At 40.3% G+C, this 17790-nt stretch overlaps 1 protein-coding gene across 3 annotated transcripts in view; it reads left to right on the plus strand.

Moving 5' to 3' along the window:
• Positions 1-17790, plus strand: part of dpysl2b (dihydropyrimidinase like 2b) — a 35163-nt gene continuing 17373 nt past the window's right edge. Inside the window, exons 1-2 of one of the 3 annotated variants that reach the window (XM_074618638.1) lie at positions 1-609; positions 17694-17782. In XM_074618638.1, coding sequence (XP_074474739.1) covers positions 340-609; positions 17694-17782 — 359 coding nt within the window. In that variant the 5' untranslated portion in view covers positions 1-339. Of the gene's footprint in view, positions 610-1886; positions 1906-6521; positions 6800-17693; positions 17783-17790 lie in introns of those variants that run through there. The other 2 variants (XM_074618639.1, XM_074618640.1) reach the window with 2 other exon arrangements.

Below are 17790 nucleotides of genomic sequence, written 5' to 3' on the forward strand. Positions count from 1 at the left end.
GACTTGTGACTCGCACATATTGGCTGGAGGCTATAGAAGCTCATTTAGACTCATGAGTAAGCAAAGCTGATCTGTAGACTGCTGGGGGAAAAGATTTGCGCACCATTTTTCTCCCTAATATCTTAAAATATCACGGTGCCTTTCTCTCTCTCTCTCTCTCTACACAGTGGGAGTGTTTCCATGCAGCATTAGCAGGAACAGATCTTTTGTCACAGTGCGACCACCTGCGCTTGAAAAACCCTGCAAAAGGCGGTGGCTGTCCAGGCGTGAGGAGCTGCAAAAAAGAAGAAGAAGAAGCTGAGACTCTGAGCATCTGTGCAGCTATATACTCCCACACAAATGTCGACCGCAGGGGAAGTGCCAGACTTCTTCAAGAGCATGGGCTCTGACAGTCCAGCCAGGCCCAGGCAGAAATTCTGTGGCATGTTCTGCCCGGTGGAAGGATCCACCACGGACGGCAAGACGCTCGACTTTGACGGTCTCTCTTCTTGCAGAGGCAGGAGTGACGGCCGAGTCATCGACCGGCAGACCGACATCTCCCAGCCGAAGAGGGTGGAGATCAGGACGAGCACAGGCAAAGAAGCTCTGCAGAATCTGGATGATAAAAGGGTAATTTTCTCCTTTTTTTTTTTTTTTTTTTTTTTTTGTGCATGCTCACTGTGCGTATTTTTGCACCTATCTCCATATTTCTGTCATCCAACATGCAGATCTTTGCGCAAAACATGCGCCATTTTCATCCAAAAGTGTGCCAATTACAGCTCCCTGCCTCTCATTTGAGTTTAAGCTTACAGCTACCAGACAACTTGCCCTGACTACATTTCCCAGAATACAGTGCGATGTAACAGATGTATAGATGTAAGGGCCCACCACCATGCAGAGCTGCACAGAGGGAGTGGCTTACATTAGTGTTGATTTGATCCCCTTTTTGATGCACAGAAGAGCTGATAATACAACACTGTAGAGGTCTGAATGAGAAAAAATTTGCAAAAATGTTAACCTGGTTCAAAATGTCACGCACACATGATGTGATGAGCGGTTGCTGCATTGTTGTGCTCCTATGTTTAGCTTATTTGACAGCAGCATTAAGGGTGTGGGGTGCTGATGAACAACTTAACAGACAGTTTGTACCAGACAACTTGCTCTGACTACATTTCCCAGAATACAGTGCGATGTAACAGATGTATAGATGTAAGGGCCCACCACCATGCAGAGCTGCACAGAGGGAGTGGCTCCTGTTAGTTGGAAGCTTACATTAGTGTTGATTTGCTGCACAGAACAGCTGATAATACAACACTGTAGAGGTCTGAATGAGAAGAATGTGCAAAAATGTTAACCTGGTTCTGAGTGGAATGCACACATGATGTGATGAGTGGTTGCTGCATTGTTGTGCTCCTATGTTTAGGTTATTTAACAGCAGCATGAAGTGTTCTGGATGATAAAAGGGTAATTTGTTTTGCCTGTTTTTGCACCTATCTTCATATTTCTGTCATCCAACATGCAGATCTTTGCACAAACATGCACCATTTTCATCCAAAAGTGTTGCCAATTACAGCCCCTGCCACTGTCATTTGAGTTTAAGCTTACAGCCGGTGTGTATACCAGACAACTTGCTCTGACTACATTTCCCAGAATGCAGTGCGATGTAACAGTGAGTATAGATGTAAGGGCCCACCATGCAGAGCTGCACAGAGGGAGTGGCTCCTGTTAGTTGGAGCTTACATTAGTGTTGATTTGCTGCACAGAACAGCTGATGATACAACACTGTAGAGGTCTGAATGAGAAGAAATGTGCAAAAATGTGATCTGAATGGGACGCACACAGGATGTGATGAGTGGTTGCTGCATTGTTGTGCTCCTATGTTTAGGTTCTTCAACAGCAGCATTAAGTGTTCTGGATGATAAAAGGGTCATTTTTTTTGCATGCTTATTGTGCGTGTTTTTGCACCCATCTCCATATTTCTGTCATCCAACATTCAGATCTTTGCGCAAAACATGTGCCATTTTCATCCAAAAGTGTTCCAATTACAGCCCCCTGCCACTCATTTGAGTTTAAGCTTACAGCCAGTGTGTGTATACCAGACAACTTGCCATGACTACATTGCCCAGAATGCAGTACGATGTAACAGAGTATAGATGTAAGGGCCCACCACCATGCAGAGATGCACAGAGGGAGTGGCTCCTGTTAGTTGGAAGATTACATTAGTAATTACTTTTTGCTGCACAGAACAGCTGATAATACAACTGAAAGAGAAACAATCTGCAAAAATGTTGACCTGGTTCTGAATGGGACGCACACATGATATGATGAGTGGTTGCTGCATTGTTGTGCTCCTATGTTTAGCTTATTTAACAACAGCATTAAGGGTGTGGGCAGCTGATGAAGAGATGGCAGCTCTGACTTGCATGACTTGCAGGAAAATCTGTCAACTTTTCTGCTGCTGGTTCAAAACTCACCATCCACTTTTTACATGTGGGTGGTAAACCGTGGCACTAACTGTATCAGCACTTCCTTTACTTAATATATAAGCACTCAGGATGCTGTTAAAAGCTCGGCGTAGTGGTGGTCAGCCTCATGTTACATATTGATTGGAAGCATTAGCCACACAATCTGCTCTGTATCTACTCTCTGTTATCTCTCTCTCTTATATCTATTTAAGTCTTACATGTATAGTAGTCCGCCCTGCTCTTGTCTGATGAAACAATGTACTTTTAGCATGAATTGATTTGTTCTTGCATATTAATATTAACGGAGAGAAAATTAAATGATGTTTAAAAGCTAGCTTACATCTTAGAATCATGCTTGGTCATCACATTAGCAGACTGCAGTGGTAGAAAGTAACTGAGCACATTTACTCGAGTACTGTACCTTAGTTCAATGGTAATTTAGTATTAGTAGAGTATTTACATTTTCTGCTACTTTATACTTCTACTCCACTACTTTTATTATTTATTATTATTATTATTTTTCAATATTTGTATTACATTTTAACATAATACAAATAAATACGCAGTTATTGTCCAGGTACTAATAATTAATACCTAAATAAATGTACTACTACTACTATTACTACTACTACTACTACTAATAATAATAATATTAATTAATAATAAATAGTAATACAAAATGAAAAACAAGAAAATGTATGCATGCATCTATATATATATATATATATATATATATATACATACACACACACACACACTCAGAGGCAAATATTGCACTTTTTACTCCACTACATTTATTTGATAAATGTCTTGCAGATTCAGATTAATAAAACAAAATATTATCAACCAAATAAATTATGAAATAATTATTAGGCAATAAGACTTTAATGATACTGTGAAAAAAATTCACAAGCTGCCCAGCAGTGTATCAAGTCAGAAAAATTATCCCAATCTTTATACATGAATGCGTTAATAATTCTAATCCAATAATACAATATAATACATTATTCTGAAATGGGCCAATCTGCATAATTAGAACTTTTACTTGTAGTACTTTAAATATATTTTAATGCTAAATCATTTGCATTTTTACTTAAGTAAAATATTGAATGCAATTTTTTTACACTGTGGTATTGCTATTCTTTTTAAGTAAATGATCTAATTCCACCACTGGCAGCCTGCAAAGCTCTATATTTTAAATAAAGGTTGAACTTTAGATAATGATCTCCTGCCTCATACAGACCTGTGCAGATTTTTTTTTTTAAAGTAAACCCTTAAAGCAATACTAAAATGAAATCAAAGCCAGGTTATTCAAAAGAAGAAACAACACATTCTTCCTCCTATAAATGGAAAGTTGAATTCATAAGAAATAAAAATGCACTTTCTCAATTTGATACACTCAACGGTTTAGCTGTCACAGCTTTACTTGGTCTGGTATGATGGTTTGCTAATATTAGCAAACTTGCCATCAGCCAGGTTGCTGACTTTATGACTCTTCTCCACAAGTGTGCTGTAAGTAAAAGATGTAAGCAGAAGTACATGGTCTTGTTTTAAAGGTACAGTGTGTATGATTTGGCAGTATCTGGTGGTGTGGTTGCATAATGCAACCAACTGAGTACCCCTCCACTTACTCGTGGGCTGCTGAGTGTAAAACCGTGGTAACGCTGTTCGCCTCGATCAGAGGCCATCCTTACCATAATAACACTACTTTAGGAGCAATGTAAGTCAGACAGCGGCTGGCGGTACCGGTTTAGCACTCTGCGGCTCACATTATCGCAGTTTCACAAGTTTGTCGGAGATCTACGGTGGCCTTCAGGTAACGTAAAAAATGCGAAAGGCTCTCGCTAGATTCAGTGTTTGGTTTGTCTGTTCTGGGCTACTGTTGAAACATGTTCCCGTTCCCTATGTAGATATGAAGGGCTCATTCAAAGCTTATGAAAGCACAACAATTCTTAGTTTCAGGTGATTATTCACGAAAGAAATCCTAGTTATGAAAATTATATTCCATGTCTGCTAGTAGATCCCTCGAAATGTTACACACTGTGCCTTTAAATGAAAAATAAAATCATTTCAGTTGTCCATGATTTGAAATTTGAGCAGAGATGGAGTCCATTAAGCATTAAGATATCTAATTTAATTTACTCTGAAGTGAACTCTTCTGAGAGAAATTGGGGCATCCATCCTGTTATTCAACACAAACTGAATAAAGGCTTCTACTCTGGCTTCAGCTGTGTCGGAAGATAATTTCCCTCAATGCAAGTCAGTTTTAGTTTGATAAAATCAAATGTTTCTTCAAACCCTGGAAAAGCTAAATCCCATCGTCTCCTACATGCTGTCGTGTTACTTCCTGTTTCTGGTCACATTTTGAAACTGTCTTGAGATGGTTTAAAGCTGCAGTGTGAAGAATTGGAGCAAATATGATTAAAAAAAAGGTTATTTTTATAAAACGTTCACTATATCCTGGCAGTAGTGCATGAGACAGGTAATCTGAAAAAACAACAGAATGTGTCTCTGTGTCCTCCGGTGCTCCTAATGGCATCTGCAAGATTTCACAGACCGGAGGAAAACAACCAATCAGAGTCAAGCTGGAGCTTTGCCGTCTCTGAGCAGCTGTCAATCACTCGCCAACTTCGATCAATCAAACGGTCAAACTAGGCAGCGCTGATCAAATATGAATCAATATTCTGTTACTGTAATGCCTATTTCTTGCCTCAAATGTTTTCAGAAACATCTTGTAGTGTACTGTTGAGCTGTAAAATGAGAAAGTTTGTGACCCGGCCGCCATGTTGAGATCAGATGAGGAAATACTAAGCAACGCCCACCAGCTGGAGCAAACTTTCTCATTTTACAGCTAAATAGTACACTACAAGATGTTTCTGAAAACATTTTACGGAAGAAATAGGCATTACAGTAACAGGATATTGATTCATATTCGATCAACACTGCCTTTTTTTCTCCATTTAATCAAAGTTCGCAAGTGATTGACAGCTGCCTCTGTTAAATGAACAGCCAATAGGAACGCTTTCTCTCTCTGAAACGACCTGTGATTGGCCAAAGTCTCCCGTCACGGGCTTTAGATTTTTTAAAGCCTGAAAACATAGCCATGAGGAGGTGCAGCAGTCTAGTTTTCTCTCAGAACACATAAATTACAATACGCTGAAAGGTTATTATGGATTTTTTTCCCCAATGATGCCAAAAACATTCTGCCTACTGCAGGTTTAACTCGTGAATGGATTGGAGAATTGAATTATGTTTGGACATTCAAAGTGTTGCCTGCAAATTTGCAATTTAGTTAAATCCTTAATGTTTTGTATATTGAGATTCAGATGTAGTCAAAAAAAATTTCATCACAAAGCAAAAGAAATTAGTCTGTCGTGTCTCCAACTAAAAAAAATAAAAGCTATTTTCTAACGAAACAAGCCAGATAAGAACAATAGTGTTTTTTGTAGGGCTGTCTAAGTTAATGCAATAATAATGCATTAACGCAATTTGGTTTTAACGCCACTAATTTCTTTAACAAGTTAACGCAACTTGCGATTTTTAGGTTGTCGCGGGCTCAGTTTTAAAGCTAGAGTAAGGATGCTGTAGCCTGAAAACAGAGCCACGAGGAGGTGCAGAAGTCTACACATAAATTACAATATGCTTAAAAGGTTATTATTTTTTCCCAATGATGCCAAAAATATTCTACCTATACTGCCCCTTTAAATCAACAATAAATTCAAGAGAATTGCTTAAACAAGTTCATTATGGAGCTGGGATCAGGTGAAATGCACTGACTGATTTATTCTAGTAAAACATTTTATTTTAATTTTAAACCCACAACAACAGAGGAAGTAAAGATGGCTGCTGGCTGTTTCTTCACTTGCTCAGTTGCTGCACTCCTTCACTAATCCAAGGAGAGCTGTATTGATGGCATTAGGGGCTCCTTTCCTGTCAATGGAGCAGGGGCGAGGCTCTGCGCATGCTCCGTGCGGTTCTTTTATGGGACGAGGTTGGCTTCTCTAGCTGGTCCCTCCTCCCCTTCCTCCTCCTCCTCCTCTCTCCGTCTGACTCCGTCTGGGTAAAGGAAAAGGTTTGGTGCATCGGCGGAGACACCGGGAGGCTGCCAGGAGGACGTTATCCGGAGTTGAGAGAGACACTTTGACTCTTTACATTCGTGGCCTGCGTCCACTGAGGATCAGCTGCGAGCTTCGTCTCCTTTCATTCGCTCGGTTCAGTTCAACCCGGCGTGCAGCGTGTTATAATCCGTTCAGGCTACATCTACATCCTCTCTCCGACGCATTGATTGCGGTCCACGAAGCACACCGGTGAAGATGTCTGGCTACCAGGGCAAGAAGAACATCCCCCGCATCACAGTGAGTGGTTTAATGTTGGAGTAGAGAGGAAGCTGAGAGGAGAACCGAGAGGAGGTCAGTGTGTCCGGTGTCTTGGCCGCGTGGGCCTCTCCTGCTGCGGGGTGTGGGTGCAGGATGTCACCGTGGTGCTGTGGTGGTGTGGTGCGGTGCTAAATCACTCTCTGGGATGCAGATGGTTTTATTATTGTGAAATCTGCTTAGGATCGATAAGCCAGTGTAGTGATCAGTCAGTGCAACATTTTTTTTTTGCAGCATCTTTTGCATCAAGTGCTCATTTTCCATGCAAATAAAAACCCACCACTTATAACCTTAAATTTTGATTTTTTTTTTTTTTTTTTCTGCTGCAGATTCACTCTGTGTGCCATTCTTTGTCCACGGTGTGCATGACAGTTGAGATTTCATGTCTTTGTTATATAGCACTGGTGTGTGTCTGGTAGCTGGTTATCACTGCACACATCAATGTGTGCTGGGGTGCAAAATGCTTTCCCTGCATCCACTGCTTCAATGCATCAGATCTCCTTTCACTTTGTCTTTTTCATTAAGCATGCATGGAGACATTAATGGGGGCAGATTATTTCCCTGAATCCATAGTGGAGAGCTGCAGGGATGATGATGATGATGGTGGTGGTGGTTGGTGGTTGGTGGTGGTGGTTCAATGGAAAGTAGAGAATAGGGAGTGGAAGGGGAGGGTGAGCTGGGGGAAGGGAAGGGAGGGGAGAGGAGAGGATGGTGGGTTCTATTTCCTTCCATGTTTCTCTCTCTCAGCTGTGTGATGATGATGATGAAGGGAAGATGCATGCAGGCAGAGCTGATCAGGAAGAAGGAGGTCACCGTCATCTCTCCATGCTGATGTTGGTGAAGTGAAATAATTGGGCTGAATTGTCAAAGATGGCTCAGACTATGCAGAACTTAAGCCATACGGAGGGAACTGGTGTGTCTTGTTTTGGGCTCCCAATACAAATATGAGTCTAAGCTTTACTAAATGAATCATTGGGCTTATACTTATTGTCTAACAGGCCTACCAGGAACAGGCCTGTAGGGCCCAAATATTCAGGTGGCCCATATGCTATAGCATAGCATAGGGACTGTGATAAATGCAAATGCAGATCCCACTGTTTTGATTGCATTAAAAAAGTAAACTTTTACTCAGATATGGATGTATATTCTTTATACTATGTCCTACAATTTGATTTAAAAAGGTGCAATGTATCACCATACTTATAGTATCACAATATATTGAATCATAACCATTGTATCATGATACGTATCGTTTTGCCAGATTCTTGCCAATACACAGTCCTACTTACTATAGTAAATTATAATCAGGGCAATGACATGATGTGGGTGGGGTAGCTGCTGCTAGGAAGGACGAGGTGCCTTTTAGGCATCATCTGTGTTCAGGAGCCCATCGTCTCAAAATCCATTGGCTCTTATTTATATTGTATTAGAAGAGGCCCAAATCTCCATCTGCCCTACGCCTGGTGGATGTCAATTAGTGCAGCAACTCTGGCTGCAAAGGCACATGTGAATGTCTCTGTGGATCTATGCAGAGAAGGTTGTTGTGGGTAACTGTAGGCCACAGAGGAGCTGATGTGCACACCTTTCCAAATCACAAAGGTGTGTCGAGTAGCAGGCTGTTCTCATACACCATTCGTAGCTACGAAAAGTAATGCACTCACTGTAATTCATATATGTATGCCACAATATCAATCGTATGTAATCATACATTTGGTTAATTGCTTGCTTGATCAAGCAAATAATCCAAACATTCTATTTTACGCCTTTCAAATGTGAGGATTTGTGTATCTTTGGGTTTGTGACTCTTAGTCAGACAAGTAGAGCAATTTGGAAATGTGACCTTTGACTCTGGTAACTTAGTTGCAGGCTTACTATTCATCCGGCTCAGAGAAGAGGTGTAGGAACACTAACTGGGATGTGTCGAAATGAAAAATACCCCCCAAAAATGGCTTATTGCAAGTGGAGAAAACTAATCATGAAGAGAAAAGCCTCACCTGTGTGCATATATTGATTGTGTATAATTAAGACAAAGCCCCGACCCCGCCTTCACCCCAATGTCAGCTGGGATCGCCTCCAGCCTGCGACCCCAGCTGGGATAAGCGCTTACAGATAATGGGTTGATGGATAATTAAGACAAAGGATGTTAAAAACAAGTCTATTCTGATATAATGGCTGATATCATGGTGTCCCCGGTGGAAACTGGCAGCCTCTCAGGTGGATCATTTCCCCCTATGGACTCTCTTGAGAGAGCTTGAGGCGCAGCAGGCAGTTGGTGGAGAGATCAGAGGATTAGTAGAGGTGGAAGTCCCAATAGTGATTAAGTCAGACCTAAATGGATCGACTGCCTATTCTTGAACAGTGCACGAAAGAAAAATAGGGGGCAGAATTTAAAAGGTATATTTGTTTCTTAAGAATTGAGCATGATAAATGAGTGACTTAGTGGATTTCATTTTTCCAGCTGGTCCTGGGTCAGAACTACTTGTGTAACCACTGGGCTTCTTCACTGAACAGGCGTCAGTGTGAAGAGTGGATGAGCTTATTAAACCAAACATAGGCTGGTGGAGAGGAAATGAGTGAGGTTTAATTAAATAAAAACTAAGCAGGAACTGCTGCAGCAGCGACAAAGGAACCCTGTGTGTTCCACGCCTTTCTGCACGAGTCAATCAAATTCAGAGTTTAGATCATAATTGTGGATTTGCATCCATCCATCCATCCATCCTCGGTCATTAGGGGTGGGGTGCTAGTGTCCGTCGTATAACAGTAGAGCTGACTGGTTTGTCTCAGACAGATGGAGTTGGGTCAGCTGCACAGGCAGGGAATGTACTTAAGGCAGATCTCATCAAATATGAATGAATCTCCACAAGTTCACCACCTGGGTGTAGAGCTGCAGTGACTCAAAATCTCACATGCATACAGCTAAACCAGAGCCGAGTTAAAAGGTGTGCAATAAGCGGGAATATAGAGCCAAGTAGGGCTGCAACTGATGATTGTTTTTGTCCATTACTAGTTCCCAGAGTCCAAGGTGACATCTACAATTTGTTACGACTTGTTTTGTCTAACATTCAGATTACAATTTTTTTCCCAACAACTTTGATTATTGTTAATATTAATATTTAAGCCCTGACGACTTTCTCAGATTCACTGTTTTTCTTAGTTTTACATCTCTGTATATTGAATATCTTTCGTTAAATTATATATATTTTTTAAATCTTTTGGACAGTTGGTTGGACAAAACAAGTGATTTGAAGAGGTCACATCAGACTCGGGGAAACTTTTGATTGGCATTTTCACATTTTTCTGAAATTTCGTAGGCTAAACAACTTATCTATTAATCAGAGAAATAATCAACAGATTAAAACATAATGATTAGTTGCAGCCCAAAATGATATTAAACAAAGAAAACCAGCAAATCTTAAAGAGGGACAGTGTGTAGGATTTGGCGGCATCTAGTGGTGTGGTTGCAGATTGCAACATGGCAGACTCCGTGAAGAGGACCCGCTCCCTATGTAGATATGAAGGGCTCAATCTAAGCTAACAAAAACACAACTGTTCTTAGTTTCAGGTGATCATACACTAATGAAAACATAGTTATGAATATTATATTCTGTTTCTGCAAAAAGATCCCTTGAAATGTTACACACTGTTCCTTTAAGCCCTGATTACATTTGCTATTTTTCTGAATATCTTTGGGTTTTGGGCCATTGGTTAGACAAAACCATAGACTGTATAGTGGACGTAGTCACCGTTGGTTTGTGGACTGCCATTTTGAAGCCTCGAGTTTGTGATTTTTGCCATCGCCATCTTGGTTATTTGCAACCAGAAGTGACACGAGAGGCTGGAGCTAAGTACAACTGAACGATGAATAAGACGTTTTCAGGAGACCAACAAGGTTATAATTAACTTCCATAGACTTCTATACAATCTGACTTCTTTTTGCAACCAGAGGAGTCGCCCCCTGCTGGCTATTAGAAAGAATGCAAGTTTAAGGCACTTCTGCATTGGCTTCACTTTTCAGACCCAAGAGTTGCCCACTGGACAAAACAAGTAATTTGAAGAGGTCACATTGGACTCAGGAAACTTGTGATGGGCATTTTTCACTATTTTTTTTTAACATGTCAAAGACTAAATAACCAATCAGTTAATCAGAGAAATAGTCAACAGAATACAAATAATCATTAGTTACAGCCTTAAATTATACTAAACAGAGAAAACCAGCAAATCCTCATTTACGGAGCTAAAACCGGAGAATGTTTGGCATTTTTGTTTGATAAATAACCTAAAGGATTGATAGATTATAAAAACTGGTGTCAAACGGCTCATCATTTCAGCACTAGAGTCGAGCCAAAGTTATTAGTGCAGTGTGTCTTGATTTGTTTTGCAGCACAGTGAAGGATATAGGCTGAATACAGATGAAAGCAAAGTAAAACACAAGCTAATGTTTTAGTAAATGCAGCTCTATTAAAGGAAGGTAAAAATAGACTGAGGCTATAATAAGACTGTCCTGGATTAAAGTCTCTGTCACTACAATCCTCAGGGGATGAGAGATCATTAGGCAGTCTTTGCATACCTGTAGTACAGTAGTTGTCCCCGGTGGCACGCAGCTCAGTGTGTTTCCGTCGAGGTCGCCTCAGTTTGTTCATGCTGTTATCTCACAGTGCACAGCAGCCCGGGGCTCCGTCTGCTCACACAGCAGCACGCTGCTCTCCACATCACCCACCCAGCAGCTCAGCCTCGCTCTCTCACGCTCAATATGATTCTGAATTCCTCCATTCATAAAGCCAGAAGTTTGAGAGAATACACAAAATATGTGGGTGTTTGTGTGTGTGCAGAATGTGAAGTTTTTTATTAATCAGCATATCAACAAAGGATAATACTGTTGAGTACTGTTGGTGCCTCCAGCTGCACGATATCCTCAATAAACTGCAGAAAGAGGTCAATGAGGCGGTATTTCATAGTGAAAGAGAATATTTTAAGGGACTTCTTTAGTTGAATCAGAAATACTTTATTGATCCCTAGGGGGAAATTGGGACGCTACAGTTCTTATATATAAGCATAGAGAAATATAAGAAAAATAGAAATAAAGGAGTATGTAAAATGTAAATTGTGTACATAATGACACACTATATAACACAATATATGTAGAATAATAAAAATGAGAAATATTAGGGGTGGGAATCACCAAAGGTCCCATGATACAATATCATCACGATATTTATGTCACAATACAATCTTATAGCAATTTTAAACATTTTGCCATGTGCTGAGAATTGCGATAAGATATATCGCGATTTATTTTTACCTTTTTTTTCAACTGCAAATTATGCAGTTTGTCAACATCAGTTTTATCTAATAAGATAGTTTTCACTCTGTTCATCTCAGAGTTTTTGTTCACATATCTTGAGGTCAAGAGGTCAAGAGGTCAAGGGACCCCTTTGAAAATGGCCATGCCAGTTTTTCGTCGCCAAAATTTAGCGTAACTTTTGAGCATTATTTAGCGTTCTGCCTGACGAGCTAACATGACATGGTTGGTACCAATGGATTCAATGTTTTCTAGTTTCATATGATGCCAGTATAATCACTAGCTTTAAGACTGAGTCTGCTACAACCTCTGAAAGACAGCATAGCATTGGATTGTTAAGAGGTTAAAGTTTATGTTATAAAAGTAAAATATTGCGATACTATGCTGTATCGATTTTTTTTCTCCCAATATGTACAAATATGTGCATCAAATATATAACCACAGTGTAAATAAGTAAATAAGAAATAAGAATAAATAAATAAAAAATAAAAAAAATAAGAATCTAAGTGAATTTTTCAGTCAAATACACTCGAATGATTGCAGTTTTCATGAAAAGTCATACTTTCATCCTCTGATGACCATGAAACAATTTCTCCAATGATGTGCACATGAAGGTCATACATAACTGTATCTATACAAATCTCTAAGTATCAGTTTAATAAACACATATAGAAATAAATCACTATATTCTGTATTTTATAGTCATGATAATCACGATATAATATCCAGTAGTGTGGGCTGTATTTTGCAAACCAATGTGTTAAATTACACATTTACCCTTCTGGGAATCTGTTTCTGTTGTTCCTGTTTAGCTGGTTTTTAAAGCAGTTGTCTGAACATGTACAGAGATGATTTTTGGTAGCCGGCTGGTTTTTGAATAATCCAGGACACTCATAAATCGCAGTGCTGAACGTCTGACCTGGCAGCGTTTCTCCACCTGACTTCACTCATGTTCCCAGGATATTTTCCCTTTGGACAACAACAACACAACGTTGCTGGGATACGTCCGACACTGGCAGACGTTTTCACAGCACCCAACTGGATTTGGTCCTGATTTCATGAAACGTTTTTCATCTGTTGAGTGTTTTATAGTTTTCCACCTGTGGCTATGTTTATACAAAACATGCATTCAATGATCATAGCTTGGAGTCATATGATACAACAGATTGATCTGACTGGCTGTAATAGATAAATAATCAATATTCCCCGAGTCCATCATCAGTAGTCTCTTAATTTTATACTCCGCCTTTAGCATTAGAGTTACTTCTATAAATGTGTTTGTTTAAAGGTGCAATGAGTAAGATCTGACCAGCATTGTAGTTTAAAACATAGAAAAATTAACTAACATTATCAACAGAATGATCAACCAGCTAGCCCCGGCCCGTCCTGTCTTGTAATACCGCTTGTACCTCGAGCTATAATCAATATTTTATATTAACAATGGGTTACATGACTGTGTGACGTGAATGGGGTCACTCATTATGATGACCCCACAGAGAACGATCACCAGCTCCCACAGCTCTCATCAGCAGGATCACAGCAGTGGTTCTTCAACTTTGGTCCCGAACCTTCCTTTAAACCAGCTAACTTTCTCAATCATGAAATTAGGAACAAAACAAGCTAAACTGAACACTATATATCAAGACGTAAGTTATCCTGCCAGACTTTGTAGACACAAGAAAATAACACATTAAATAAACAGAGCACTATTTTCACTTCCATGCTGTGCAACATTCCTGCTAATGTACAAATTAGGGCTGCACGATGTTGGAAAAAACTGACATTGCAATATTTTTTTCTGCTATATATATTGCAATATGAAAAAAATACAGGAATATTCATCCTGCCCCATTGTTGGCTACATTTTAAAGTTTAAATGCTTCAATCTAATGCAAAATTGGCAACAATAAGAGCTAGATAAGCAATTTTATGCTCTTAATTTAATCATAAACACATTGGTTGTATAGATAATATCTATACCCAAAAGTGAAGCCAAAAAATCAAGCTGTTAGTTTAGGAAGCGCTTGATTTGATATGCAGTGGAGTTTTCTATGAGCAGAACGTGCATTTTAAACGTCAATTTTGCAGGTGATCATGTTCATTTAATTGTGGGAAACAAAAATTGTGATTAATATTAGAGTAATTGTGCAGCGCTAGAGTGATCCATCTGTTTCATGTGTCTATAGATAAATCTCGCTAGCCTTGCTAGTATGGGAGCACACTTGTTTTTTGTTTTGGTTCCCACATAAAACAAATTCATTCAGCTTTATTTCCACTCACCCTTTTTCATGCAGGTCATGCAGGCAACCCCCCCCAGTTTTAGAAGAACCAGGATGTGGGCTTAAAGAAAAATATTGCCTTTAAACAAAACAATCCAAGAATGATTAAACATTGTACAATCAACTTCAAAGTAGTGGTTTCTTAAATAATTTTTTGCTGGTATGACATTTACATTAGCAGGGTTGCATATTCTGGAATGAAAACAAAGCAGTTGAGCAAACAGTGAGCCCATTGAGCTCCGTCCACATCCTGTTTGGGAGAGGTTCCCATGAAGGAAAGGTCACTGTCATGTTTGGCTCTGAGCCAGTCCAATCAGACACTCTCTCCAACCCCCGCGAGCTCCGAAACAATCGGAGGATTATACAGTCTGGATTCCAGTTATTGTTCTGCTAATTTCTTATCTCTCTTTAGCATTCTGCAGCTGCAAGACCAAAAAACACCTCTTTAGCATCACTTTCAAACCATCTGCCTCTCCCACGCTGAGTAACCCAACATCTAATCCCTTTCTTTATGGATCAAAGATGAGTAGTTGTTGGTGAAAAGATAATTTTGCCCTTCAGTCTTGGCTCGCGCAGCTTCGGGTCTGTTTGAAAATGTGAGCGTCGACACAAGAGCCGAAGTCTCCTGGCGAACTCCACTAAGTAATGTGATGATGACAGTCATGATGAGGCACATGATGTAACGGCGTGTTTCAAAGCAGAGTTGTTGGGATGAAAGCATGCCAGCGTTGGGCTGGAGCGAGGCCAGTCTGCTCCGCATAGATCGAAGATTACCACATGATCTATTCGCATTAGTTCCATCAGCGCTGTCGGAGCATCGCCACACCTTTTTTAGACGACAACTGCAAAGCATTTTTCTAGACCTGCTGCAGTCAGCTGAAGTTCTTGTGTGTGTGTGTGTTTGTACTGTAAGAGCGTGTGCTGTGTTTGTGTGTCATGAGTGTGTGGCTGCCAAAGAAGAGCAGCTCCTCTCCAAAAGCAAAGAGGATATGACTTTATGACACATGTATGTCATCCATGTGTTTTTCTCGTTACTGTACAGCTGCAGGACGAACAAAAAAGATTAGATAAGATGCACTTTGTTGATCGACATTTTCTCTTTTAGAATAACAGGAGTAGAAAACAAATCTATACTTTTTGAAGACAAACTTTAGAACAAAATTTAAGCACAAACTAGTTCCTACAAATGAATCTATAAAGTATTTTTTTTTTTGTTTCAAAAACTGATATCCGGAGCTTTGGATGGATAATGACCTTTACATATTCATTCACATGAGAAAATCCATAGTTCAAGGCTTCAATGGGGAAGTGCGCCAGTTTTACACATCAGTTTGTTTCCAGGTCTTGGGGGAGTACATTACTACTGCATATTTGAAAAGAGGTGGTTGAAAAAAGCTTTTGTAGCTTCTCATAGACTTCTATACAGACTTCTTATGGCAACCAGAGAAGTCGCCCCCTGCTGGATATTAGAAAACAATACAAGTTTAAGGCACTTCAGCATTGGCTTCACTTCTCAGATCCAGAGGTAGCCCACTGAGCTCAACCCACCCAAATCTCTGACTGAACTGTTGGCAGTCAAGTTGCATTGTGGGTAATGTAGTGCCCAGGTTTTGACAAGGAAGAAGAATGTCTCTGGTTCTGTTGATAGAGAACTCTTTTAGGATTACTTTTGCAACTAAATATTATTTTCATTACTGATTAATCTGTTGATTATTGTTTAGTCTGTAAAATGTCAGAAAATAGTGAAATATAATAATTGTTGAGACCAAACCACAAAGTGCATGTGACTAAAACAAATAAAAAAATAGAGCTGAAACAGATAAAACATGTTATATGTTGGCCTGGTTGCTGTACAGCGTACTTTGTATATGAAGTGTGCATCATGTACCAAAAATAAATTCCACCTGCTGCTGGTTGTGCATGCAAATATTGATTTAGATTGCTCTGTGGCTGAGCAATCTGATTAGGAGGAGAAAATGATGATGTAATATTTTCAAAAGCTGAGTTGTGCAGCGCTCAGCTGTGTGTGTGTGCTGGTTTAGATGCAGGGCGGGGCTCCGACTAGGAGCAGCAGTTGTGTTCGGGGCCAGAGCTGTTGGCCGGGCTGCAGCGAGCGAGCGGCGGCGGCTTCGAACAGAGCAGCCTTTGTTAGCCGGGGATGCTTGAGTCCTTGTGACCAGAGCTGCCACTCCCTTTTTGGACAGAGGACCCGAGCCGACGGGGTGACACGAGGGAGGGACGGAGGGACGCCCCCTCCTCTCCTGCACGGAGACAAGTGGCACAGCAGCAGGCATGGATGATTGATTACACAGTCTGTGCTCTGATTGGTTCTCTCATGTCCGTCCCTGTGACAGCGCGACCACATGAGGAGGACGGAGGGGTGTGTCTTGTGGGGTGGGCTACGGTACTCATTGTTGCAACAGTGAATACTTTACCCCTCATTTTGTTGTTGAAGCAGAGCTGGAATTGAGAAAGAGGAGCAGTGATGAACAGTGAAGAAGTGAACGACTAAACTGGTGCAGTTATGAACCAATAAACACTTTTGTGACCATTTTCTCTAAACCTAACCTTTGTTTAAGACTCCCTAACCCTAGGGCTGGGAAATAAATCGATATTATTTCAATATTGTGATCGTAACATGGCATAAATGTTGCCTTTCCTGGTTTTAAAGGCTGCATTACAGTAAAGTGACGTAATTTTCTGAACTTACCAGACTGTTGTAGCTGTTCTATTATTTGCCTACACCCACTTCACACATTATATTATCCACATTACTGATTATTATTATTGATCAATTATCTCATTGTGTGAATATTTTGTGAAAGCACCACTAGACAAACCTACAATATCCTTGCAATATCGATATCGAGGTATTTGATACTGGCTTTCTTTTTGATGAAGAAAGCCAGTATGAGTTGAAAGACATTGCACAGCCATGTGTTCCTTATCAGAATGCATCCTAAAAAGGCCAAGCAGAGGCTGCTGTGTAAATGCAGCAGGTTTTGGCGTATTTATTTTTTGTCGCGAGTGCCAATCCGCCCTTTTTATGTGACATTTCCCAAAATGTCTTTCATCAAATGCACTTAATCCAGCATCCAATCGAGCCAAATCGGATATTCGACCTCATAAGCGTATTTTTATAGCCGCCTATAAAACCCCAGACCAGCAGCCTTTACGTGTTCAGGTCTGCGGTGTCTGCTTCCCACGGTTCTACATGAGCTTTTCCTGATGACATATTTAATGTAGTGTGTAGATGTAATTAAATGTGCAGCGACTGATCATCTTTATTGTTTTCCAGAGTGACCGTCTCCTGATCAAAGGAGGGAAGATCGTGAATGATGACCAGTCCTTCTGTGCTGACATCTATATGGAGGATGGAGTCATCAAGTGAGTTT

Source organism: Sebastes fasciatus, chromosome 19, assembly GCF_043250625.1.
Source record: "Sebastes fasciatus isolate fSebFas1 chromosome 19, fSebFas1.pri, whole genome shotgun sequence".
NCBI classification, from domain to species: Eukaryota; Metazoa; Chordata; class Actinopteri; order Perciformes; family Sebastidae; genus Sebastes; species Sebastes fasciatus.